The 27,791-nt window shown below is 47.7% G+C and overlaps 1 protein-coding gene across 3 annotated transcripts in view; it reads left to right on the top strand.

Moving 5' to 3' along the window:
* RAD21L1 (RAD21 cohesin complex component like 1) overlaps positions 1 to 27,791 on the top strand; it is a 1,036,426-nt gene that overhangs the window by 721,944 nt on the left and 286,691 nt on the right. For 2 of the 3 annotated variants that reach the window (XM_086932732.1, XM_086932731.1), the window contains one exon: positions 15,267 to 15,380. In XM_086932732.1, coding sequence (XP_086788858.1) covers positions 15,267 to 15,380 — 114 coding nt within the window. The remainder of the gene's footprint in view (positions 1 to 15,266; positions 15,381 to 27,791) is intronic. The other variant, XM_086932733.1, reaches the window with a different exon arrangement.

Genomic DNA, 27,791 nt, shown 5'->3' on the forward strand with positions numbered 1-27,791 from the left:
TCCGGAAGGAGTTTCTTTTCAGATTGTTAGACGCACTAAGACATTATCTACTCATGTTTCTTATAATGCATTTCAGGAGAATGAAAAGTTATGTGTTGTTCATTGTCTAAATACTTATGAGGAATGTACAGCGGCTATTAGGCCTCAGGGCTGTTCGCAGCTTTTGATCGCCTTGCAAAAGCCTTTCAAAGCAGTGGCTGCGGCCACCATTGCCAGATGGCTTTGTTATGTTATGAAAGAAGCCGGCATTGACATCACCATTTTTGGTGCGCACTCTGTCAGGGGTGCCATGGCATCGAAGTCATTCATGTTGGGTTCCAGCATTCACGATATCATGCGTAGTGCAGACTGGTCGTCAGAATCGACTTTCAAAACATTTTATCATAAGCCGGTGGGGGATATTACCTCTGTAGTTTTTAATAAGCGTTAAACAAGCATAATCAGAAGCCTCCGGTCCTGACATAGAATCACAAATTTGCTAGCATTCGCGACAAGAATTTGCAATTCTATTAAGGACACGGAGGCGAGGATTATCCCACCCGGCATGTATATATATATAAATGCTTGCCCACCCAGTGGTTATGGTGGTTACGGTCTCATATCCTTTCTTCCAGGTTCTGATAAAAAGAGCGACTGAAGGTCGGAGGATGCCAGGATATTTTGCCTGAAGATGTTGATCCTTCCCGTTGGAAGAGTTACAAAGTTTTCCAAGTTGTTGTTGGAGCTGTTCGCCGGAAAGAAAGAGGAAAATGGCGACAGGCAGAGGCCTCTTATGGACTAGGGGGGCGTGCCTACATGTGAGACATGATGGGATATGTAGTGTTTAACGTTATTTTGAATGAAAAGCAAGCATTTTCATTGGCTGCTGTGAGCTTCTAGTAAAGATTGAGAAGCATAATCCTCGCCTCCGTGTCCTTAATAGAATTGCAAATTCTTGTCGCGAATGCTAGCAAATTTGTGTTTCGCTGCCAGAAAGGTAGAGACAGGAGCACTGAAAGATGTAATGTTTGCCCCAATGCTGGTACCCATTGTAGGAGAGTAGGGTCTGCAATCCTATGATCACCCGGACTTTTTGCTTTTGTTTCACTGGTTTACGACTTTCTCGGGCTGTGGGCCTGCTAATCAGACCCACAGCCTAGCTGTTCTCTCGCTAAATTGATGTGTGTACCTTAGGTGCATTACCCAATTGGAACTGGGCCACCCTGTCAGACCCTGTAACTCAGGGCATCGGTGCACCCAGGGCCTACCAGGGGCTGAAGCATGTATTATGCCACCCCTGGATGGCCATCTAAAACTGACACAACTGGCTACACGACAGCTGGGGCAATGTGGCGTACTCGCCCGTTGCTTTAGGTATAGTATCCCTATATCTAACCCTAAAATGGACACCCGAGTTCCTATCAGTCACTCCTATGGCAGGCCTTAACAATCCTGAAGGCAGAGTGTGTGGAACCGTGTGAATTGGGCTCTGGCACGAGCCGAGCCCAGTTGCAGCTTGCGGAACCCAGACCCAATGGCTGTTCCATGATAACGCGTACCATATCGGTAACTTCGGTATCGCGTTATCAAGACATGTCGAGTAAGGTGTCATACGAATCGGGATGCTGCCCCCTCACCAATGCTGGCGACGAGGTTGGCATTCCGCCCTTCTAGAGGGACACGACATGTACGTAACTGTGAACCCCAGTTAAAGTTAACTGAAGCCTCAGCTCCACAAAATGGCCGCTGCCACCACAGACACGAGTCTGACCTCCTGCTGCTGGGAGTCCTTCCAGCGAGGAGAGCTTGGACAAAGGGTTTCCTGTCCGGGGCGGTGTTCGCACCATCCCAGACAGGGTTTTGTGTATCCTGGGTAGGCAGGGCTTTACAAGAAGGTGACTGCGGAGTGGCACCCCGGTGCTCACTACGCATCTGCCGGTTAGAACCAGTTCCAGGGGCGCGCAGCCCCTGACCTGGGGAAAGTCCGGCAGGGGAGAGGGGTGTAACTACCCCCCTTCCTGGTCCCACCCCTAGGGCAGGACCTAGTCATGTACCCACCCCTTTCTTTAGGATAAAGGCCGGAGCGGGGACCCTTCCAAATTAGATCATCTTTGAATCAAGAATACTTTCTACGAAAGGACTTCGAGACTCTTCTTAAGATTTCTCCCTTGTGGCTAAGGAGTAGTCACCCTGCGTCCGCAGGCACCATCTAAGAACTCTGCGGTTTGCTGCAAGTCCTTCCTCAGGAATCCGACTGCCCAGCTCGACGAGAACCGGCTTCCCTGGCACCTCTGACCTCTACCCACATCGTCAGCTCAGCTGAGATCTGTGGGTGCGACGAGACCTCGAGGGGCCGGCCATCATCAAAACCTGCACGCTTTCTTAACCAGCACGACCACCGAAGGAATTCTCTGGTGAGTGCTCTGGGGTCCGAGAAGCCCCGACCCTGAGCAGCTCCAGCACCGAAGTGCAGTCTCCCAGCATCTCCACGATCTGCGTGGGGCCCTTCTGCTTTGCTGTTCAGCACGTTGTCCGATCACTAGCCGCTGGCTTGTGACTCTTTGACGACGAACGACAACCAACGTTGCTGGTCTGGTTGCTCCAGACTAGCCTTTGCTCTTTCTGCGAGAGTAGCACCCCGGACCCTCCGGGTCCACTCAAGACGCCATTTTAGGCCCACCACGTGGGCCTGAAATCTGCCAAGGCTTGTTGCCCCAATCCTGGGCCCAGCGACGCCGACAGCATCAACCTTCGTGGGACAGCTCGCACCTCCATCCTGGTCGCCGACAACGCCTCCTGGTCCGTGAGACTGCAGAGCCTAGCGTCGCCCACTCACCTGGTCGAGGTGACGACCATCCGGTGCCCTCCTGGTACCCTCTGACTACTGGCTAGTAGTACGAACTTGGTCCCCTCTGCTTTCAGGTATCATCGATCTCTGATCCAGGCTTGGATCTCTACGAACTATCTCCACTGGTCGCCGGCCAGCAACTCCTTCCTTCCGGCTCCCGGCTCGTCAGCGAAGACCCCCGACGCCCGTAAGACTTGTGCAGCCGCAGCCCTCGTGGCTAGGTAACCTCGGCATTTCGGTGCCTGCATAGCCTCCTTACTTAAGGGTCCCGAGTCCCTCGCTTCCGACTTGCCTTATCGGATCCGCCCGAGACCACTAAACTTTCCGTGCCCTCGGGCACTTGTATTGATTGTGCACTTGAAGTATTTTCCTAAGAGTTTTGTTCTGTGCTTAGTACCCTGTCCTCATAAAGAGTCCAGGGCTGTTGTGATTCTAATAAATATACTGTTTATTTTCATAACACTTGTGTGGTGTCCTTTCACTTGGTGTTCAAGGGGTATGTGATGGTATAACAGCTGGCTTAACACGCCCTCTAGAGTTTAGCTCGAAGACTGCTCGTATCCACGCTACTAGGCTAGCTGGTCTAAGGTTGACTTACAACCAATCACCATAAGGGTTGTTTGGACCGATGCATAGTGGTCACTAGAATAATGAACACTGCATATCGGGCCAACTTCTCACACCCATGAACACTGTAAATGGGACCCTGTATCCCTTTTGTGCCCAGGTTATTCGAACTCTGCCCCAGCCTCACCGGTTGAGGACATTTTGCCCTTCGAATTGCTTTACAGTGCTGCTATGGATGGATATTCACTGTGTATTGTGTATTAATGCTTTGTTTGCTATTTTGTTTCTCATTCAAAATAAAATAAAAAAATATTTAAAAAACGATTATGCCAACTAAATATACCTCGGCCTTCAGTGCAACCAGATACATTGTCTGCAGCTAATACAAAATCAAGCAGCCAAAATTATTTGCCAAGGCAGACGATGTCACATCAAGCTGCTGCTAAAAGAGCTGCACTGGCTCCCAGTGGAGCAGCGCTCCATGTTTAAAACCGGCTGTATATTGTTTATAACCTTGCACGGGACCCGCCCTAAGTATATTTCTTCAAAAATCCATAAGTACACCCTCCCCCCCGTACTTTAAGAACCATGCACATGAACTTATTAGAGGTACCAGACTTTAGACTCAAAAGAACAGAAGGGTCAGGCTTCTCAATACAATGACCTAAACTCTGGAATGCTCTTCCACCCCACTGAGACTTGAGTCAGACCTCGTTCGCTTTAGGAAATCGCTGAAGACGTGGCTCTTCACCCAAGCTTACAGCTAGACCTGGACCTTCCTAACTGGTAACCCGTAATGGAAAGTAAAAATGTCCAGCTCCAAGAAACCTGTTGGTGCACGAGTGCTCTACAAGTTCTAATTAAAAGCATAACATGATAGCAGTACGGGCATTTATTGTCTGGTCTTGAACACTGTCTTGCCAAGGAAAAGCTTATCGCATTTTCATCACTTTTTTTCCCTAAGTGTCTAAAATGCGTTAACAAATGTTTCTTTTGTTTATGAAATGTTATCCGAAAGAGCCTGCATATATTTGGAATAAATTAATGGGATGTTATGAACTGTGCTGTAGTTACCCTTGCATTATCACAAGCTCACTAGAAGACAATACTACAAAATAGCACAATTATTCCTGCTGCATTACTACTGCGGTAAATTATGTAGACTTCTGTATAACAGTAATATCAAATATTGATTAACACAAGATGTAAAAAAAATAAACTACTAGAGGGCTGTATAAACCCAAATGTATTATTCCCATGTGGAATTGGTACATAGTCCCAATATGGTTACAGCTGCACAAAAATGTATCACATGTTATTGATGCTGTCATAACTACGATAATTGAACATCCAAAATAAATTGAAGTGGGCTTTGAGAAACCTTTAATGTCGCAGGTCATTGACGTCCCAAAATGCATTGGAGAAACTATTGTAAATTGTGAATTTCGGATTTTTGTGGCTTGTAAATAGTGAAAGTGAAAAAATATTCATAAACAGGACCTTGCAGGTAGGCTGAGGGTGATCACTTGTTTAACAAATGAATAGAATTGGATCTCGGGGGAGAGGGGGGTGTGTGAATCATCAGGCCACCTCTGAAGTTTTCACAATTACTTTAATAAATTGACAATGTTTAAAAATGTCTATGCATATTTAAACATTGCAGTTGCGTTCTTTTCGTGTTTTAGAATCCAATCAAATACATGATTACCAAACATACTATTCTGGTCAGGCAGGCCTTACTAACACCCCGGCATGCAGAAGTACTGCTGAAAGATTGGCGCCTGGGCAGAATTCAAAAGTCAATGAATCTGTGGCTAGACTGTGTCTCTACCAGATATTACGTTACCAAAGGTAATTTGCTTTTACTTATATTCCCATGGCTAGGGTATTTTCTGTGGCTCTGAGGAGACCTACAGGGTTACAGTCAACTGGCTTCTCCAGAGATAGTTCACCTTGAGAGACATGGCATTTGGAGGGAAGGTTTTTTGGGACAAAACGGATTTTGTTTTTGAACACTTAAAGGGAGGCAGAGTAACAGTTCGATCTGTTAGCGTAAGATATCCAGTAAAGGATTACCATTCATTTTGGGGAGTTTCAATAGTTTAATTTTCATCAGCACATATAGCCTTCCCATAGCAGAACCAGCTCTTGAGAAAATATAGTGGCAACGGTAAGGGCCATCAGACCAAACATCCCTCGACTTCCTCTTGTCTTGCGCTACCCAGAAAGCCAATTTAGTTTGTCCCTGTAGAAGCATGGGCAACCTGGGGGAGGACAGATCTTCTTGTTTCTACATGCCTGATATGCTGTTACATTAGGCCAGTGGGTCATTCAAATTGTAGATAGGGGTATGCCATACTCTTCCACTGAAGCACCCCTATGCCATACTCTTCCACTTAAGCACCCCTCTGTCCCCCAACTCTCCTCCCCCACAGCAGTACCTTCAGTTGGAGGACCACAATCCGATCTTGCAGCAGGAAGTGACCGCTCTTCATCAGAAAATGGTGCCATTGCAAAAAATTGAAGAGGGGTGCTACGCAGTACGGGTGGCTCCCAAGAACGGTGGTATTTCTCCAATCCTAGCTCTTATCCTCGTGGACCTAGATCATCAGCCGAAGTTCAAGGTGGCCCTGGGTCTGGATCTTTTGATGCTGGAAGCAGGAGACTGATGGGTTACCTCTTCTTGCAATGTATGTATTTGCACATACCTGTCCTGCAGTCGCACAAGAGGCATCTGCCTTTCATGATCCAGGTTGTTGGCTACCAGTTTGTGCTCTTTCCCACTGGGTTTGACATCAGCTCTTTGAATAATCAAATCGGTGGTGGCAGTGATCGTGGCCCATTACTGTAGATTTGGGGATCTATATTCTCTTACCTGGATGACTGGCTGTTCAAACCATGTTTTTTTGCAGAGTATTGCACCACCTACAGGCAACAGCATTCCTGATGTTCATACTGGGCTATTGCATTAACATACCCAAGTGTCAGCAACCCCACTTCTTCCGGGCAGTACTGGATACAACTTTGCACCAAGCTTTCCCTTCTCCATGGAGGATCCTAGATATTTGGGATAGGATTCCAGTGTTTCGGGCGAAGCTCACATTCCAGTACTGATGGTGCTTTTCTTGCTTGGTTTGCTGGCTTCATGCATCCTCCTGATCACACACACAATTTGGCTGTGGAAGGCTCACAATTGCTATCTGCGCAGGCACTGGCTCTAACAGTGGGAAGATCTTGTGGATAATATTGTCATCCCCCAGATCACTAAGGCAAACTTGACTTGATGGTAGGTGAGGTACAGAGGTCTACAGGGATGCTCTTCGACACCCCCACAAACTATGGCCACGGTAGTGATGGATAAATCCACCATTTGGGTGAGATATGCCCATTTGGAGAAACGGGTGTTATCCAGTATTATGGGTGTCTTTCATAGATTCACATGCCTGAATCATTCCCCGTCGTCAAGATGGAGCCTCGGTAAATAGAAAAGTAATGTCCTATAGACATACATAGAGAAAAGTAGGCCTAAGGGCCTTGCCTTAGTAGCCTATCTATGTCCTTTTGTAAAAAGGACCAAACTCTAGAAGGTAGCCAATCAGCTACCACCTCCCTCTAGAACCTTCCTGCCAGGAGCCTCAGTCTCTCAGATTTTCTACCACACGTTGTGCAAGGGAGTTTCCACCTGAGTTCTCCTCAGGTTTCCAGGATTTATCTCCTTTTCTCTCAGAATGTGGATATTTCTTCTAATAACAACAATGGCTGATCAACAGAAGAAAGGACTTTTCAGAGCCTGTTCATCCTGTGGTAAGAAAAGACTGCACGTTGATGAAAAGCATGAAACTTGCCTCTACTGTCTTTACCCTGATCATTCTGCTAAGGAATGTAGGATATGAAGCGCCTTGAGACCCTCTGGGTATGTAGTGCGCTATATAAATTCTTTGACTTGACTTGACTTGACTAGAACATTCTCTACAAAGACACTTAAAGACAGGGAAGGAAGACTGCTCCTCTGGTTAAACAGACTAAAAAACAGAGATGATGCAGTATCTTCAGATGACGGAGAAATGGCTTCAGTTTCCTCAAAACTGTCCTTGAAGAGGCCAAGGGTTGCTTCCCCTGGCCCTACAGACGTTCCTCCTAAAAAGACTACCACTAAGTCTTCTGAGGTAAAATCTATCACGTCTGAAAAGGAAGTTCCCACCTTCAGAAAGCCTTCTCAGTCATCGACGAGTTCGTCGACGCTTTCTTCACGAAAGACAGCCTATGTCTCCACATCGACGACCACAGTCTCAACGACGATGGCATCATCTGCCTCCGCATCGACGACTATAACTCAATCGTCGACGGCGGGTAAGCCACTTTCATCGATTATACTTATAAAAAAGCAATCGACGACGCTTAAAGTTCCGTCGACGGCACCGTCGCCGACGACACCGTCGCCGACGAAACATAAACTGTTGACGCCTGCACCTACGACGAAGACGCCATTAACACCAGGCGCATCGCCGACTAAGACATCGACGACGGTAAAAGCATCGTTGGCGTCGAAGATATCGACGTCGAGCACGCTGTTAACAAAGGCACCGTCGACTACACCGTCGACGACGAAGACTCTGTCGACGACTTCACCGTCGACGACGAAGATACCGTCGACGTCATCACAGTCGACGACTAAGATACCGTCGACGAAAGAACCGTCGACGAAGGAACCGTCGTCGACACTAGAAAAACAATCGGCGTCTGCACCGTCGACGACAGTCGACGACGACATCGTCGACGCCGTGGAAAAAATCTGATGTCATTCCCCCAAAACGGTATGAAACGAATCAGATTACGCCAGAACTAACATCCCCAAGTAGAGTACAAGGATTGCTCCCATCTTGTCTCCTACAAAGTGATGAATCTGAAGACGACCACTATGAGCAAGCTACAAGTCTTTCAGATCTCATTGTAAAGTGCCAGAGCACAGATGAAGATGATGTGGTCTTTACGGAAGAGACCGTACATACACAGGTCCAACAACAAGTCACTACTATGGTTTGACTTCCAGTTTCTATTGTCTCAGATCTCCAATTCTTGATCTCGGACTACAAGAAACATTTCCCTGAATCACCAGCGGCACCTTCAAAGCTGCATCCATCTCCAAAGACAAGACCACCACCTCTGGATCTTCCTCCGGAGAGAGCACCACTTCATCATGTTCAATCCTCGGATGACGACGGTGAGGAACCAAAGAAGGGGAGGTACGAGATGATATCTCTTTTCACAAAGATGAGGATTATATCGCTCATTCTCCAGCCACACCTGAACCTCAGACTTCAGAATCCCCCCCAGTGGACATTTGTGGTTTCCACAACTTGGTGGAAAGAGCAGCCACAAGATTCCACATGGCTGTAGAATCACAAGAAACAGACTGTTTTCTTTATGATTTTAAAGATCCGATCAGGAAGACAACCAGATCCATTCCCATAATAGAACACATATGGGAACAAGGTCAGCAATTGATGCAAACGCCAGCATCTGTCTCTATAGTGGTGCCCAGACTGGATAAAAAGTATAAGGCGCCAACAACAGCGGCTACCTGCCTTAATGCACATCCCAAACCAGACTCTGTAGTCACACAAGCGGCTCAAAAGAATTCTAGAAATCCATCCTCCCCACTGTCAGCACCACCAGACAAGGAGGGCAGGAAATTAGACAGCATAGGCAAACGCTTTTCAACTACGTCCGCCATGACTGTCAAAATAGCTAACGCCATTGCGTTGATAGGCAGATACAACAGACAATTGTGGGAAGACATTGTCCCATACCTAACAGAAATACCAGAAAACTTGAAAGAGGAAGTCCAATCCCTCCTAAAGGAAGGTCAAATGTCCGCATCGGAGATCATCGATTGCGCAGTAGATGTCTCAATAACAGGATTCAGGCAACTGGCAGGTGCAGCAGTCTTAAGGAGGCAAGGGTGGCTCAAAGCAACATCCTTCCGCCAAGAAATCCAAACTAAAGTATTGGATATGCCCTATGATGGACAGCATCTATTTGGTGAAAAAATTGACGAAGCCCTACAGGCAATCAAAAAAGACACGGATACCGCACAGGCTCTAGGCACCTTACAGTTCAGAAACCAGTCCTTTTGAAGACATAGAGGCAGAGGTCAGCCCTCTTACAGAGGATCATACCAGGGAAACCCCTCTTACTCATATAATCAGGGCAGATCGCAATACCAGCAGCAGCAAAAGCCACAAGGTCGCCAGACCTCTTACGGGAAATCAAATTTCAGAGGGAGAAACCAGAGGAAACCAACAGGCAGACGCCAATGACAGTTTACAACAGCCAGTCCCTCCACCATCTCATTCTTTCAAAGTTGGAGGAAAAATAACACACTTCCTCCACAATTGGAAATCAATAACAGATCGATGGGTGATCCAATATTCCAATACGGACACTCATTGGAATTCAGTTCAATCCCTCCAACAACTCCTCCTCGCAAGATCCAACACACACACCTGCGATTACTCCTTCAAGAGATTTCATCAATGTTGAAGAAAGGGGCATTAGAACGAGTCCCATCGGCTCAAAAAGGAAAGGGATTTTATTCCTGATTCTTTCTGATCCAACAGAAAAGAAAGAAATGGAGGCCCGTACTAGATCTCAGGGCACTCAATTCATTCCTGAAGAGCCAATCATTTCGGATGGTAACCCTTCAGGAAATATTAGGATCTCTAGAGGAAGGAGACTTTATGACGTCCTTGGACCTCCAAGACGCATATTACCACATCCCAATACACAGGCGCCACAGGAAATACCTACGGTTTGCTGTAGCAGGACAACACTATCAATTCTGTGTCCTCCCATTCGGACTCAAATCGGCACCTTGCGTTTTCACAAAGTGCCTCTCTCCAGTGTCAGCTTACCTACATCAGCAAGGCCACCAGGTTTTCCCCTACCTGGACGACTGGCTGGTGAAAGCACCATCTATGAAAGACACACAAATGTCTTCCAACGCCTGTCTCAATATTTTCGACAAACTGGGCCTGACACTCCATCACGGAAAGTCAACCTTCCAACCCTCCAAAATTATAACTTTTCTAGGGGCAACTCTAAATACGACATCTTCAACAGCATTCCCATCGCAGGAAAGGAAACCGCTATGGCCAACGCAGTGTCCTTAAAGAACACCATCAGAGTCCGTACTTTCAAGTCCCTTCTAGGGATGATGTCCTCGTGTATACTACTCATTCCTCACTGTCTGCTCAGAATGCGCCCCCTCCAGGAGGCACTGGCCAAACAGTGGACTCAATGTACAGACTCTTTCGAGGATCACATCGTGATTACTCCACAAATCACCAAGGCCTTACGCTGGTGGAAGACTTCCACCAACCTTTCACAAGGACTAACGTTCCTGCCGACTCCAACTCCACAGGTCATAACTACAGACGCCTCTCTAGAAGGATGGAGAGCAGTTCTTCAAGAGCTGCAAATCAGTGGCAAGTGGACAGACCAAGAGAGAAAACTCCACATCAATCTCCTAGAACTGAGGGCAGTTTTCCTATCTCTCCAGGCCTTCCTCCCGCGCATCAAAAACTCAGCAGTGCTTGTGAGAACGGACAACACAACCACAATGCACTACTTAATGTCAGCGAACGTGTTCCTCCCTGCTTGTTTATCTCGCGAATCTCAAAAAATTTGGAACTGGCTAGTACTTCACAACATCAAGCTCACGGCAGAGTATGTCCCGGGCAAGGACAACGTCATAGCGGACGCTCTGAGCAAACAGAGGTCACTGTCCCACGAATGGGAACTCAACCAAAATGTTCTAAACGACATTTTCTCAACATGGGGAGACCGCAGATCGATCTATTTGCCACCAGGGAGAACGCCAAATGCCGCAACTTTGCAAGTTGGCATCCCCAATCGCGGTCACTAGGAAATGCATTTTCCATCGCATGGCGCAACGTGTTTGCGTACGCATTTCCGCCATTTCCCCTACTAACAAGAGTCATTCGGAAAAAGAAGACGGAGCACTGCACACTGATTCTCATTGCCCCGTTCTGGCCGAGGCAGCACTGGTTCACGGACCTTCGTCGCCTCTCAGTCCAACCCTCAATCCATCTGGGACACCATCCATCACTACTCACGATGTCCAAATTCTCCACCCGAATCTGAAATCCCTCAGATTATCGGTATGGCTCCTGAGTACAGAGAGTTCTCTCAACTAAACATTCCGCAGGAATGCAAGAATGTCCTAGCAAAGGCAAGAGCTGACAGCACAAACAAAACTTATTCCTTAAAATGGAACCGCTTTTGCGTTTGGTGTATGGACAAAGATCTCCATCCCTTTCAGATCACTCCGGAACAGCTCCTTCCATATTTATTACACTTGGCACAATCGGGGCTTGCCCATGCCTCCATCAGAGTTCTTCTGGCAGCCATCTCCCGCTTCACAAGAACTTCAAAAGGACCATCTCTCTGGTCCCACAGGTTAATTAAACAATTCCTTAAAGGACTTTACAGATCCTTTCCTCGACCATGCAGAGTTCCACCAACATGGCACCTTAATGTGGTACTCAACCAATTAATGAAACATCCGTTTGAGCCCATCCATAGGGCTGATATCAAATACATCTCGTGGAAAACAGCACTACTTTTAGCCTTGACTTCAGCGAGAAGTGTCAGCGAGCTGCAGGCTCTTACCATTCAAGATCCATTCATGCAGTTCAGAGAAGATAGTGATTTTAAGGACTAATCCACGCTTCATTCCTAAGGTCCCTTCGGACCTCCACTTAAATGAACCACTAGTCCTCCGATCATTCTTCCCTAATCCTAGTTCTGCAGCTGAACGATCCCTTCACTCTTTAGACCTAAAAAGATGTCTTAAATTCTACCTAGACAAAACAAAACATATCAGGAAAACGAATCAACCTTTCATTGCCTTCAGCAGACCAAGAAAAGGCATGTCACTTTACAAACAAAGCATTTCAAGATGGATATCCTCTGCAATTGCCTTTTGCCATGATAAAGCTGGACGACCGCTACAGTCCACAGTTCGCGCTCACTCCACAAGAGCTGTGTCCACATCGGCGGCACTGTTCGCTGGAGTGCCAATTCTGGACATTTGCAGGGCAGCGACCTGGAATTCGCCACACACGTTCACCAGGCACTACTGGCTGGATACGGAGCTGATACAGGATGCAGCTGTAGGCCAGGCTGTACTTCGCCATCTATTCTAGTGAGATGAGCCTTCCTCCTTCCCTCCATCCTTCGTTGGTATGCACATTTTCTTATTTATTATATCTATTTGTTGATGGTTGCTAGTCGTATGATCTGTATTATCTCAGACTGCTTATACTATCTCATCACAAATGTGCATAATATATTGCTCGCTACTCTGATTCAGGCATGTGAATCTATGAAAGACACCCATAATACTGGATAAGAAATGCGTTACTTACCTGTAACTGCAGTTCTCCAGTATTGGTGTCTTTCATAGATTCACATGCAACCCTCCCGCCTCCCCAGGAAGGACTCCTCTCTCTCTATATCATATATTACGCCTACCTAGCTTGGTACGTACGAAAATCTGAGAGACTAAGGCTCCTGGCAGGAAGGTTCTAGAGGGAGGTGGTAGCTGATTGGCTACCTTCTAGAGTTTGGTCCTTTTTACAAAAGGACATAGATAGGCTACTAAGGCAAGGCCCTTAGGCCTACTTTTCTCTATGTATGTCTATAGGACATTACTTTTCTATTTACCGAGGCTCCCATCTCGACGACGGGGAATGATTCAGGCATGTGAATCTATGAAAGACACCAATACTGGATAACTGCAGTTACAGGTAAGTAACGCATTTCATCTAAGGCCTTTGATCTGTAGAAGAGCCAGGATTGCATATTAATCTGCCTGAACCTAGAACAGTTCAGCTGGAAATCCAATCTCCATTCTTCTATGTGCTATCCATCTGTCCATATCTTGACAGACAGGACAACTTTGATGTGCCTCAGGAAGCAGAGACGCGTGGAATCTCAGCTTCTGTGTCTGGGAGTATTGATACTATGAGCTTGTGCACACTAGCATAGGATCTGGCTAGTTCCAAACCATCTGATCAGCTCTCTGAACACCGTGGCTAACAGCATCAGTCAACCACAAGTCGCGTCTCCATCTGGAAGTGGTACAGAACATCTTCACCGTGTGGGGTACCGACGGGTGGAGTTGTTTGACACTCACAACAATGCTGTATCTACTGGAGGAACCATTGGGGATGTTTTTCAATTGAGGTGGATCTTTTCTGCTTCATTATGCATGTCTCCTCCTACTCTTGATTCCTAGAGTATTGAGGGTGATTTGCCACAACTGGGCTCATATCATCTTAACCGAAACTGACTGACAGATAATGTTGTGGTATGCAGACCTTCTTTACTTTTCCCTATGTTCCCCTTTCAGTCTTCCTCCCAGAAAGGACCTTCTTTAACAATCAGATGTCCCGGTTCTCCCCCGAACCTCGAATCCCTCCAGCTACATGCCTGGAGAAAGAGCAAGGACACTTTAGCACATTCCACTTACCTACAGAGGTGGTTGATGTCATCCTTTCAGTCCCTCGTACTTCCCCCAAGACTGTCTAGTCCACGAAGTAGAACTACTCTGTTGCTTGGTGCGCAGATAAAGGAGTAGACTACTTGATGGCTTGCTTGTTGGAAGTCCGCCAGTTTGCGCTTTCAGTGGCCCAGGGGCTTAGATGTTGGGCACTGTCAAGGGGTATATTGCAACCTTTTTAACATTACTTTACATCTGTCACCAGCCCTGCCTGTTCAAGTCTCCTATATAGATACGATTTCTGAAAAGACACACAAACTTGTTTCTGTACACTTCTTTTCTCGTGCCACAGTAGGATTGGGCTCTGGTGTTGACCTTTTTGATGGGTGCCCCGTTCAGTACCCTTCATAATTCTCAGTTTGGGCTTTTGACTTTAAAACAGGTTTTTTCTGGTTGCTCTCACTTTGAGGTATATTATTGTGCTCCAATAGCGGTTTGGTCACCCACAGTACACTTGCTTCTTCCCAGACACGTTTGTCGTATGAACTAAAGCGACTTTCCTTCACGAGCGCAAGATATTACCCTTCCCACTTTTTACCCTCTACTGTATAACACCAAAGAGGAGGCAAGACTACACCGGCTGGACACAGAGGGGAGGGCAGTTTTTACATTTATCTTACCAGAGAAGTTGGGTCTGATGACGAGAGTTCTGTGGAGTTCATGGGCAGCAAGAATGGCAAGACAGTCCAAAAAACATAATTGACATGCTGGAAAGTCTTGTGCATCGGGATATGCTATGCCCATTCGAAGAAGCAACTGTCAGAGGGAATCTGGGCCCATTCCATAAGGGCGAAATCTTCCACCTCAGTTTTGTCAAGGGGTTTTCCCATGGCTGAGATCTGTCTGGTGGTGACAAGAACCTCCCTTCACACCTTCGCCAAACATTACTGTCTGGAATCAAAGGTTAGAAGGGATGGTTGTGTCCTACATAGAGCAGGGTGTTGGTTGGTAATGGCAAATAGCCTAAGTCTAAGAACAGATAACTCATCACAATTGTAACTTTACCTTTTTACCTCAAAAGTTTAAATGAATCGCTAAAGGTCTCTGTTTAGGAGTTTTGCTAGTTGAGTGCCTGCATACATGAGTCACTTATGCTAGATGACTGATTAAAGATGGTTGTAAGACAAATATGCCAGGTATTTAAATCCCTGTGCGTTAATCTCCCCATTCAAAAGTGTAACGTCAAATCTGCCTCATTTATCATGTTTTATGCTTGGACATTTATATATGAGTTGCGGAATAAAATGTTACCTTTGTTCATTTTGATCTGGTGTTTGAATGCAGAATCAGAAGTCCTTGCACCTGCTGCTTTAGCAGAAAATACAACAATGTTAAACGAAACAACTCTGCTTCCAAATGAAGAAGATGGATTTGCACTTGAGCCTATTAATGCAACTGGTAAGTTTTTATATTTTAGTGACGCACTACATTTATACCCCCAGAGTTTCAGTATCATACCTTTCTTCTAATGAAGCACCCACCATGTATTTTACTCTCTGGCTTCCTTACATTCTTAATCTTGGAAAATACATTTGTTAAAATAAAAAATAATAATCAGGGGCATCCTAACCAATAGTGATTAAAATGTCTGTTTTTACTACCAAGTCCTTTCAAATGTGTCTGGCAGCTAATTATATTTTAATAAATGGGTCCCACACAAAACAGTAGTTACTTACTGCTCTGTACTTAAAACTTAGCAAAGTAATAACCTGTTACTAAAACGCAATTAGGGAATAAGAAAATTGTTTCAAAGTGTTTGTCTTTTACAACTGCTCCATGGAAAGTAGTAAAGTGCATAAAGGCTGGCTTAAGTTCTTGTCACCTCTCTTAGGAGGAGCTGGTCGAAGGTGGGTTTGATTAATGGGCATCATTCTTATTCTAGAAAATTCCTGAGCTACGGCTACACCTGGAGCCAATTTTAAATCCCTTGCAATAAGGGATACTGTAGTTCTCACTTATGTGACTTTTCCAGTTGTGCATATGATATTTTCTGTCACTTGTTTGTTGCGGTGCATTGATGTGGATTGATTCATTTAGATTCATTCTTCCATGTGTTTTGCGTGAAGATTGTTTTAATTCGGCCTCCAATGGCCATCCATTACTTTATACTGAGCATTAAGGTCTGGAGACAGGGCTTAGTAAGCAACAAGTAGGAACCCATCAGGAGAAAGAAATGACGAGGAATGTAGGAGCTGGAGAAACAGGAACAGCATGGGTGTGGCATGGAAGGTTCCAGCCTTTTTGTTGGCTAGACTCTTGTGGTGCATGGAATGAAGAGTCTTGGTGCATTCTATAAGCCTGAGAGCTGATGGCACACAGCAGAGGGGGCAGTGTCTTCCACTGACATAAGCAGTGCTGTCAGATGTGTGGCTCTTCGTACCAGAAGCCTGTTGCTTTGAATGGAAAGCCATGGAGCTATTTAGGCACAGTGGGGACTCGGATTGAGGGCTAACTGGAGGACTGTCTGACGTTAAGCCCCTAAAGTGTGACTTATATGACTTTATTTTAGGTAGGCCCCGTCACTATTGTAGATCATGGAGGTCGCCATTTTAGATCTGAAGGTCTGTATCTTTCTCAATTTTGGCAGAATCATTGTCATGTTTGCCATTTGACGCAGATGTTGTCTGACCATATCTTTCAAAGAACTGTGAAAGTGTCAGGTGTGTGAGACTGATGACATAGGTATAACACCTGGTGGGACATCAGTCAGACTACTGACCACTAACTACTTGATGTCTATTGTGCATTTTATACAATGAATGTGAACCAATTTTGGTCGTTGACCAGATCACAAATGATGAATTGCTCTTGAGTGTGTGGAGTGTATGAATATGTTTGTATTTGTTAGTATGTATTGAATGTGTGAATGTGGGACCTCATATATATTTATGCACGTTGTAGTGAGATAATGTCCTTTTTGTGAATTTTGATAAATTATAAATAATAAAAAATGCATATATTTTCTCTAATCCCTCTCTTCTATTTGTTTGGGGGCATAGCGATGTCTTAATGTATTAGTGACTTTGCCAGCACTTCAGTATTAGTTTTCATGCAGCTTGGTTCTCTCTTGACTGTTTTTTTTTCCCGTGTCCGACCTGCCTGCTATCCGCCTTCAGGGGCCACCTTCTGTAGTAGCGGCGACATCAGTCTGTGTCAAGTGTCTACTTATCACCAGGTCCAGGTCAGATAAGAACAAGTACAGACATGTAGTCAAACTGCAGTCTGAATTGACGCTCTTGTATGCCAGAAATTCCTATGTCTGAAAGAAATTAGTGTACAAGGACTGCCACTTAACAACTTAATTGAGGTCTTTCACCCATATTATCGACTGAGATTCTGCCAGAAAACGTGATTGCATACTTCCGGCGCACTTCAAAGTGCGCCTACATCTTGCTCAGTGCTGATAAAGACAAGTCCTGGAGGAAGGCTGCTACTGCAGTAGGTTTATGCCCTTCGCAGGGAACACTGATTTAATATCTCCACTGATAGCAGCCTTTGCTGTCAATAAGATCTGCATGCATCTTACTCTCCCTAGGAAAGTCTAGACTGCAAGTTGCTCTTCTTTTCATGCTCTGTGTAGCGCACAGAACTAGGTTTTAGGGTGTTCGGTTTTAGATCACATTTTAACTGTTAGAAATGTTCATTTTATTTTCATTGTTCACAATGTGCCTTCTTTGCTGTGTAGTTGTTTTAGAAGTATTGAGAAACAGGTTATTCCTGTCATAATAAATGCTTTTATTTAAAGGCACTATTCTTATTGGTGCTGTGCGATATATTGCGAACAACGAAATAGGTTTGTTGCCACGTGCCCCTGATCCCTTTATAGGGATTGTTAGTAAACCAAAAGCAATAAATGTATTTCCACAATGTATTGGATAGGGTTCTGCTGACTACAGTAAGCTGTCGTTCAAATTCAGTGTTGGTTCATTGAAATTAGTACTCTTGTCATCCGTGGGTGGAAAAGCAAGTCTTGTAGAACTACGCCAAAGTCATAGTTTACACAACAAACCCTTCAGAAAGTGAAAGCTCAGTCTGCACAGATGGAACATTTGGTGCTGGAGAAATGTTTTTCCTCACCACTGCTCAATTGACGTAATCCTCACCATTCAATCAATCAATCAGGGAATTGTAAGTGCGCTACTCACCCATGAGGGTCTCAAGGCGCTGAGGGGGAGAGTGGGGTCCGCCGATCTGTTTAGACGAAGAGCCAGGTCTTGATGGTCTTCCTGAAGGAGTTCAGGGAGGGGGCACGTCTGATGTCTACCGGTAGCTCGTTCCAGGTCTTGACTGCAATGTGAGAGAAGGATCTTCCGCCTGCTTCGGCTCTGTGGGTGCGCAGGGTTTCGGCCAGTGCGAGGTTGGAAGATCGGAGGTTTCTTTTGGGTACGTTGAAGTTGAATCTGTCGTTGAGGTATTTGGGTCCGTTGTTGTGTAGGCATTTGTAGGCTTGAGTGAGGATTTTGAAAGTGACTCTTTTCTCCACGGGGAGCCAGTGGAGACTACTTAGGTGTTGACTGTCGATGGATACTGAGGACGAGTCTGGCGGCGGTGTTCTTTATTGTCTGGAGTTTGCGGAGTAGGGACTGGTTGATGCCGGTGTAGAGTGTGTTCCAGTCTGCTGGTGATGAGTGCGTGGGTGACTGTCTTCCTTGACTAGGGTGGTATCCCCTTGAAGGTCTTTCAGCGGATGCTGAGGGTGTTGAAGCAGCTAGAGGTGACGGCGTTGACCTGTCGGTTCATGGTGAGTGGTGAGTAGTGAGTAGAGTATGATGCTGAGGTTCTTGGCATGGTCTGAGGGGGTAGGTGGGTTTCCGAGGGCAGTCTGCCACCAGGTGCTGTCGCATGCAGAAGTGGTGGTACAGAGGACAATGACTTCTGTCTTCTCGGCATTGAGCTTCAAGCTGCTGTTGGTCATCCAGACTGCAACGTCTTGTATTCCGTTCTGGAAGTTGAGTTTGGAAGTGGTGGGGTCTTTAGTGAGGGAGAGGATGAGCTGGGTGTCGGCGTAGGATACGATTTTGAGGCGGTGTTGTTTGACGATGGCTGCGAGGGGGGCAATGTAGATGTTGAAGGAGGGGCTCAGGGATGAACCCTTTGGTACTCCACAGGTGATTTTCGTGGGGTAAGGGTGGGAGTCTGATCCTTTTGGCTTCTTCCAGTGAGGAATGATCGAATCCAGTCCAGGGCTGTTCCTTGTATGCCTGCGTTGTGTGGTCTGGCGACTAGTGTGCGGTGAGAGACTGTGTCGAAGGCTGCTGATAGGTCGAGTAGGATGAGTGCTGTGGAGTGGCCTTGGTCCAGGAGGGTGCGTATGTCGTCTCTGGCACTGAGTATGCCAGTCTCTGTGCTATGGCTTCTTAGGAATCTGGATTGGGATGGGTCGAGGATGGCGTTCTCTTTAATGAATCGTGTCAGTTTCCTGTTGACTATTTTCTCTGCATCTTTGGCTGTGAAGGGGAGGAGCGAGATGGGCCGATAGTTCTCATCCAGGGGATACTCATCAATTGTCCTAATCTATGAATAATCCCCGCCCATGTGCGGGATCCCGGAGCATATAGAAAATACATATAAATATATATGTGTATATATATGTGAAAACATATATTTGCAGCTTAAAGCATTTCCCAACTGGCAAAATTGCCGCAAAATTACATAAATTAGCATACATACAGTAGTACTCTCCCAACCCCTAAGGAAGAAAGAGAGCAGGAAAACATTTGTATACAACAATGCTTTATTGCCCTAGGAAAAACCTGTAATTGCAGGCATTTGCCAGTAGGCTGCAGTAGAGTAAAAGCAACGAAGGCAGTTGGGTTAGTTCTTTATTCTGGCTCCTTCTGTGAGGATCCTGGAGCTTGAGCTCTTCAGTTTTCAACTGAAATTGTGTTTTTGAGAGAATTTTCTCTTATATTTCGACATTTTTTGGATTAATAAGGCTTCTTATTTTTTTTTCTGTGGTAACCCACAAGAAATTCCTGTCAGAATGCCTGCTCTGTTCCGGAAATGTCCTTCTTGTGACAGAAAGATGGCTCTGGCTGACCCACATTCTGTGCGTATTGTGTGCCTACCATCTGCACACAACCCTGATCAGTGCCATCACTGTCAAAAGTTTACTAGCCGAACTCTTCGTGACAGGGAGAGAATTCGACTTCATGCCATGCAGGAGATAGACAAAAGTCACCAGGTGGGTGCTTCTACAGTCCCCGGATCTTCTCCTACAAGCAAGCACAGCCAAAAACGGCGTCATTCCACTTCTCCTGTCCCCAGGAAGAGGAAGGAAGGTCGAAGAACTCAGTAGACGTTGAGGTCGCCGTCGAAGAGGCCCAGATCATCTTCACGACGTCGAAGATCTCCGCCGCAGTCAAGTAAGTCGGCGTCGAGGCGCCATGCTTCGGGCTCAAAATCCATGGCTGCTAACACATCTAAGTCTCCATCAACGTCGAGGCTTCCGTCGACGTCGAGACACTCTCCGGTCCCGTAGGGGATCGGCGTCGAGAACTAGGACGGCATCCAGGTCGCCGCCGGTTGGCGGGCCGCCGTCGAGAGGGACTGTCAGATCCCATCCTTCGACATCAAGAAGGTCGACGCCGAGGCGACGCCAGGAAAGGTCGCCGTCGACGCAACGTCAAAGAAGGTCATCGTCGACACGACGTCGAGAGTCGTCGATACGGCGTCATGGAGGATCTCCATCTGTTCGACGTCGAGGGAGATCGACGTCGAAGTCTCCGGATCAACGTCGAGATTCTCAGTTGAGCCTCTCTCGACGTGGTCGATCGCAGTAGAGAGCATCAAGACACCGCTCAACGCCACTAGTCACCCAGACGTCTTCGACGTCGAGGCTTTCGCCGTCGAGGGATCAAGTGACGGTAGTGGTGGAGTCCCCTGGTTCCGGATCTTCAGGAGGCAAGTCATCATCTCCTGGTTTAAATATCGTGGAGATCTCCCCGGAATCTTCACCCAGATCTGCGGACAGGTCACGCAGTTTGGTGCCTCACCATCCTCAAGGGGCTGTATCTGGAGGTCAGAGTAGCCCGGGCTCGGGTTACTCCTGCACATATTCTCCGTCTACGGCAAGAACGCCGGCCAGACCGTCTAGGTCTCCTCGGAGTCCCAGGATTTCACCCAGGCCAAGATCTCGGATCAGATCACGTTCTCCGGTACGGCCAAGAACACCTGTCAGGCCAAGTTCTCCAATCCGTCCAAGACCGAGGTCTCCATCAAGACATCGCTCTAGGTCCAGGGACCGTCACAGCAGGAATCGTGACAGGCCCCATAACAGACGGCGTAAAAGATCTACCACACGGTCGTCTTCGACTAGGTCGTCTTACCGAGATTACTCTCCAACCTTCTCATCTACGCCTCCTTCCCGAGTCTCTCCAATTGACGACATCGCGACTTTCTCCGATGTTCTGGGCAGGGGAGCAAAAAAGCTGAACATTACACTGCATACTCCAGTGGTTCCCACTTCTGTGATTTTTGATACCCTTCATAATCGCATAGCGCCTAGGCCTCTACTGCCCCTGGTCACCGGCCTCCTAGAACCGGCTATGGCTACTTTCCTCACACCAGCAGTGGTGGGATCTGTTCCATCTCGGATAGCCAAGAAGTACAAGGCCCCTGCAGAGGATCCCTTGTTCCTCAGATCCGATCCTCCTGCGGACTCCATTATTGTAGCGGCTGCCATGAAGTCCCATGCAGGTTCTACTTCTTCGTCAGAACCACCTGAAAAAGACAGTAAACTTATGGACTCTTTTGGTAGGAAGGTATGCAACACCTCCTCTTCATTTATGAAGGTGGCTAGCGCCTCTGCCTTGCTTGGAAGGTACGACAGGTCCCTTTGGGACTCCCTGACTCGCTTTACAGACAAGCTCCCCAAGGAAGATCGTTAAGACTTTCTGGAGATTATACAGGAGGGAGGCCTTGTAGCCAATCAGGTTATTAGCGCCGCAGTGGATGCCTCTGACCTTGCGGCCCATGGCTATTCCAATGGTATTTTTCACGTCGTTCGGCCTGGCTCTGCCTGACAGGGCTCAAGCCAGACGCCCAGAAGATTTTGAACCTGCCATTCAATCGGAAATCTCTGTTTGGACCACACGCTGACGACGAAATGTCCAATATGAAAGCAGAGATGGACACCGTCAAAGCGGTGGGATTAGAAAAGCACAAGGAATTCAAGGAACGCTATCGCCAGGGAGACGGGAGGTCTTTCCAGCAGAGGGTTCAAACCCCTCAGTGGCAATCCCAGTCTCAGCAGAAAACGCAGTTCCAGCAGCGTCGTCCTGGCAGAGGAAGAGGTGGCAATAACAAGCAGCAGTCTTCCTCCAAGCAACCTCCTAAGCCCTGAGCCATTGCTTCCTCCACGTCTGTTCGCCACTCCGGTGGGAGGGAGTGTTTCTCATCATCTGGTAGAGTGGGAATCCATTACAAAAGACAGATGGGTGCTGACTATTGTGCAGCATGGTTACTTGCTGAGGTTCAAATCTCCTCCTCCGCAAGTCCTCCCTCAGGCGCGACACCTTCCCCCGTTTCCAAAGTCAATTGCTACAAGACGAAGTCTCCGTCCTCCTAAAGAAGAGGGCCATAGAATAGGTTCCCTCTATTCACAGAAATCAAGGTGTACTCCCGGTATTTCTTGGTTCAAAAACGAGGAACTGTCAAAGAATACAGGCCCATTCTGGATCTTCGTATGCTGAACAAATTCGTACGAAAAGAAAAGTTTCGCTTGCTCGCCCTGCAACAGATCTTCCCGCATCTTCATCAGGGAGACTGGATGTGTGCCATCGACTTGCAGGACGCCTACTTCCATATACCAGTGTCAGTCAAGCATCGGAAATTTCTAAGGTTTCAGATCGGACGCCGTCACTACCAGTATCGAGTGCTGCCGTTTAGCCTGAAATCTGCACCTCGGACATTCTCCAAGTGCATGGCGGTGGTGGCTGCTTTTCTTCGCAAAAGAAAGATCTTAGTCTATCCGTATCTAGACAATTGGCTGTTGAAAAGCTCCACTCCGACGCTGCTTTAAACCATCTGTCGTTTTGCCTCAAACTGATGGACTCGTTGGGTCTTCAAGTCAATCTGAAAAAGTCAGTTCTCAACCCTTCCCAACGGATCAACTACCTGGGTGCTTCTCTGGACTCACTACAGGCAAGCGTGTGTCCTTCGGAGGAGAGGTTGTCATCTATGCTCCTGAAGGGTCGCCTTCTTCTGGACACTCACACCCCTACAGCCAGACAAGTGTCCTCTCTTCTGGGATCGATGGCCTCTTGCATTTACATTGTGCCCAATGCTCGCCTTCACGTGAGGCCTCTGCAACAAGCCCTCGAGGGTCAGTGGTCTCAGAGATCGGATCAGTGGGAAGACCGGGTCTTGCTTCCTCAAGAAGCCAGGGACTCGAGCAGATGGTGGTTGAAACTGTCCAATCTCCTTCAGGGAGTTCCATTCCATCGTCCTCCTCCATCCCAGTCAATTGTCACGGACGCCTCCCTTCAAGGCTGGGGTGCTCACATGGACCGACTCCAAGTTCAAGGCTTCTGGTCCGAGGTAGAGCAAGTCTCTTTATCCTTCTCTGCGCTCCAAGTACCTTCAGGATCAGACGGACAACACGACAACTATTGTGAGAAGTTGGCCTGATATGTAGTGCTCACTATTCTAGTGATCACTGTGTATCATTCCAAACAACCCTTATTGATGATTGGTTGTAAGTCAACCTTATAGACCAGCTATCCTAGTAGCATGGACAAGAGCAGTCTTTAGGCTAAACTCTAGAGGGCGTGTTAAGCCAGCTGTTATACTATCACATATACCCCTTGAACACCAAGTGAAAGGACACCACACAAGTTGTTATGAAAATAAAAGGATATTTATTTATAACAAGTCTACCCTGATCTCTTTGAGTCAGGGAGCTAAGCACACAACAAAACTCTTAAGAAAATACTTTAAGTTGCACAATTTACACAAATGCCCGAGGGGCACGAAAAACCATATACACTAAAAGTGGAATGAGAAATACTAGCAGGTAAGTAACAAGATCCAGAGGCTTTAGGATCGCTAGGACTACACTACTGAACCTTCAGGTTAGGAGCAGGAGGCCTAGGGGGATCGGGTGCAGAGTGTGCACTCTCACGCGGGATGCGGAACAAAGTCTATGGATGCTAGATTTCGTAAAGTTATAGTTATCGGACGAATCCGACTACATAGGCTGAAAACGAAAAAGGATCTGGACACTTAGATAGTGAACCTACGTTGGAGCACCGAAATGCTCAAGTTACCTAGCCCAGGGGCTGCGGCTGCATAGGGTTCAAAAGACGTCGGGAATCCTCATAACAGTCTTTGGAGCCTGAAAGAAGTTGTTGCTGGCAGGCGACCAGTGATGATGTCTGGAGTGATCCAAGCCTGGATCGAAGTTGGAGACGACCTGAAAGCAGAGGGGACTCAGTTCTTAATCACTAGCCAGTGATTAGGTGGGCACCAGGATGGCACCGGATGAAGTCCCCTCGACCAGGTGAGTGAGCGACGCTGGGCTCTGCAGTCTCTCGGACCAGGAGGCGTTGTCAGCGACCAGGATGGAGGTGCGAGCTGTCCCATGAAGGTGTCTGCTGTCGGCGATGCTGGACCCAGGATTGGGGCAACAAACCTTGGCAAAGTCAAGCCCACGCGGTGGACTCAAGATGGCGTCTGGAGTGGACCAGGAGGGTCCGGGGTGCTCCTCTCTTGGAAGGGAGCAAGGGCCAGTCTGGAGCAACCAGACCCGTGATGGAAGTGTCGTGGTTCGTCGTCAGGAGGGCCACAAGCCAGCAGGCAAGTAGCCGGACAACGCGGTGAGCAGCAAAGAGCAGAAGGGCCCCACGCAGATCTCGTGGATGCTGGGGGGGCTGGACTTTGGTGCTGGACCCAGGATTGGGGCAACAAACCTTGGCAAAGTCAAGCCCACGCGGTGGACTCAAGATGGCGTCTGGAGTGGACCAGGAGGGTCCGGGGTGCTCCTCTCTTGGAAGGGAGCAAGGGCCAGTCTGGAGCAACCAGACCCGCGATGGAAGTGTCGTGGTTCGTCGTCAGGAGGGCCACAAGCCAGCGGGCAAGTAGCCGGACAACGCGGTGAGCAGCAAAGAGCAGAAGGGCCCCACGCAGATCTCGTGGATGCTGGGGGGCTGGACTTTGGTGCTGGAGCTGCTCAGGGTTAGGGCTTCTCAAACCCCAAAGCACTCACTCGAGGATCCCTCGGCGGTCGTGCTGGATAAGCATCGTGCAGTTTTGAAGATGGCCGGTTCCTTCAGGTCTCGTCACACCCACAAATCTCAGCTGGGCTGATGATGTAGGTAGAGGTCAGAGGTGCCAGGGAATCCGGGTCTCGTCGAGCTGGGCAGTCTTGATCCGGAGGATGGACGTGCAGCAAACCGCATGCGCTTAGATGGTCCCCGCTGGTGCAGGGTGGCTACTCCTTAGCCACAAGGGAGAGTCTTCAGAAAGGTTCAAGAGTTCTTTCGTGGAAAATCATCAAGATTCCGAATTATCTAATTTGGGAAGGGTGCCCGCTCCTACCTTTTTACTAAAGAAAGGGCTGGCACGCGACTAGGTCCTGCCCATGGGTGGGACCAGGAGGGGGGTGGTTACACCCCTCTCCCTTGTCCGGACTTTCCCCAGCTCAGGGGCTGGTGTGCCCCTGGAACTGGTTCAAACCGGCAGATGCATAGTGAGCACCGGGGGTGCCACTTGCAGTCACCTTCCTCCTCAGCCCTGCCTACCTGGGATACACAAAACCCTGTCTGGGATGGTGTTAGCACCGCCCCTGACAGGAAACCCTTTGTCCAAGCTCTCCTCGCTGGAAGGACTCCCAGCAGCAGGAGGTCAGACTTGTGTCTGTGGTGGCAGCATCCATTTTGTGATGCTGAGGCTCGAGTTAACTTTAACCGGGGTTCACAGTTATAATACATGTCGTGTCCCTCTAGAAGGGTGGAATGCTAACCCCGTCGCCAGAATTGGCGAGGGGTTAGTATTCCAATTCGTATGACACCTTACTCGACATGTTTTGATAAAGTGATACCAAAGATAGCAAATAACCGCGAGGATTATAATGCACTTAAGAGTATATGGTACGCGTTATCATAGAACAGCTATTAGGATTTGGTTCCGCAGGCTGCAGACGGGCTCAGCTCATGCCAGAGCACCATCTCACATAATTCCAAGCACTCTGCCTTCAGCATTGTTAAGGCCTGCCATAGGAGTGACTGATAGGAATACATGTGTCCATTTTAGGGTTAGATATAGGAATACTATATCTAAAGCAAAGGGTGTTTACACCACCTTGCCCCAGCTGTCGTTCAGCCAGTTGTGTCAGATTTGGATGGCCAGCCAGGGGTGGCATAATACATGCTGCAGCCCCTGGTAGGCCCTGGGTACACCTATGCCCTGGGTACCTAAGGTACACTGTACAGGGACTGATAAGGTGACTCAGTATCCAATTAGGTATGTACCTAAGGTACATGGAATCCATTTTACAGAGAGAGCAGTAGGCCTGGGGCCCTGAATAGCAGGGTCGCAGGTCAACTAAGTCGAAAAACCAGCAAAACACCAGGCAAAAAGTTGGGGGTAACCACAGTCAGGTATCCACCTTCCTACAACTATGTTCTATCTGAACAAACAGGGAGGCACGAGGTCAAGAGTCTTGTCTCTGGAAGCACAAGCCATCTGGCACTGGCTCCTAGCAAGGGGCCTGTCCATCGTGGCAGTTAATCTACCAGGAGTTCAAAACGTTCAAGCAGACTGCCTAAGCAGGGTCTTCGTAGAAGTGCACGATTGGGTGCTCAACGAGGAAGTCGCGCAAGAAGTTTTTCGGTGCTGGGGCGTACCGGACGTAGACCTGTTTGCAGACGCGGCCAATGCAAAATGCCCCGTCTTCGCATCCAGGTTTCCCCAACAGGGATCTCTGGGGAACGGTCTTTTGATCAGCTGGTCGCAGACATTACTCTACGCCGTTCTTCCCCTGCCTCTGATCCCGGCAGTGATCCAGAAGTTCTACAGGACCAACACCAGGATGATCCTGATAGCACCAGAGTGGCGACGCCAGTGGTGGTACCCCGATCTTCTACAGCTGTCGGAACCGGCCCTTACCATGCCGTCCAGACTTCTTGACCAAAGACCAGGGGAAGGTGTTTCACCCCAACCTTCCTTCCCTTCGATTGACGGCATGGCTCCTGAGGTCATCCAGTATGGACATTTAGACCTCCCAGCAGACTGCATGACTATACTTAAAGAATCAAAACGACCCTCCACAAGGAAGTCCTATGCTTTCAAGTGGAAGAGGTTCTTCTTATGGTGTCATGAGTATTTTCTTGACCCGGTACATGGCCAAGAGCAGGTGATTCTTCCATATCTATTGCATTTAGCGAGATCAGGCCTGAAATACCCATCCATCAGGGTTCATTTAGCTGCAATCACAGCATATAGGAAGACTCCTAATCAGACATCTTTCTTCCTTATGCCTGTAGTTAAAGATTTCCTAGAAGGTCTTAAGAAAGTCTTCCCACCGGTGAGGTCCCCCTCCCCTCCCTGGGAGCTTAATATCGTCCTGACTAAGCTGATGAGTGCTCCTTTCGAGCCTATACATGAGGCCTCTTTGCAGCACTTGACCTGGAAAGCTGCTTTTTTAATGGCGATTACCTCGGCCCGTAGGGTCAGCGAAATCCAGGCCTTGTGTTGTAACCTTAGACAGTTTTTCATGCCAACAAGGTGGTCTTAAGAACGCACCCAAGTTTTCTGCCTAAGGTAGTTTCAGACTTTCATATCAACCAGTCTATTACCTTACCTACCTTT

Source organism: Lissotriton vulgaris, chromosome 7 (genome assembly GCF_964263255.1).
Source record: "Lissotriton vulgaris chromosome 7, aLisVul1.2, whole genome shotgun sequence".
NCBI classification, from domain to species: Eukaryota; Metazoa; Chordata; class Amphibia; order Caudata; family Salamandridae; genus Lissotriton; species Lissotriton vulgaris.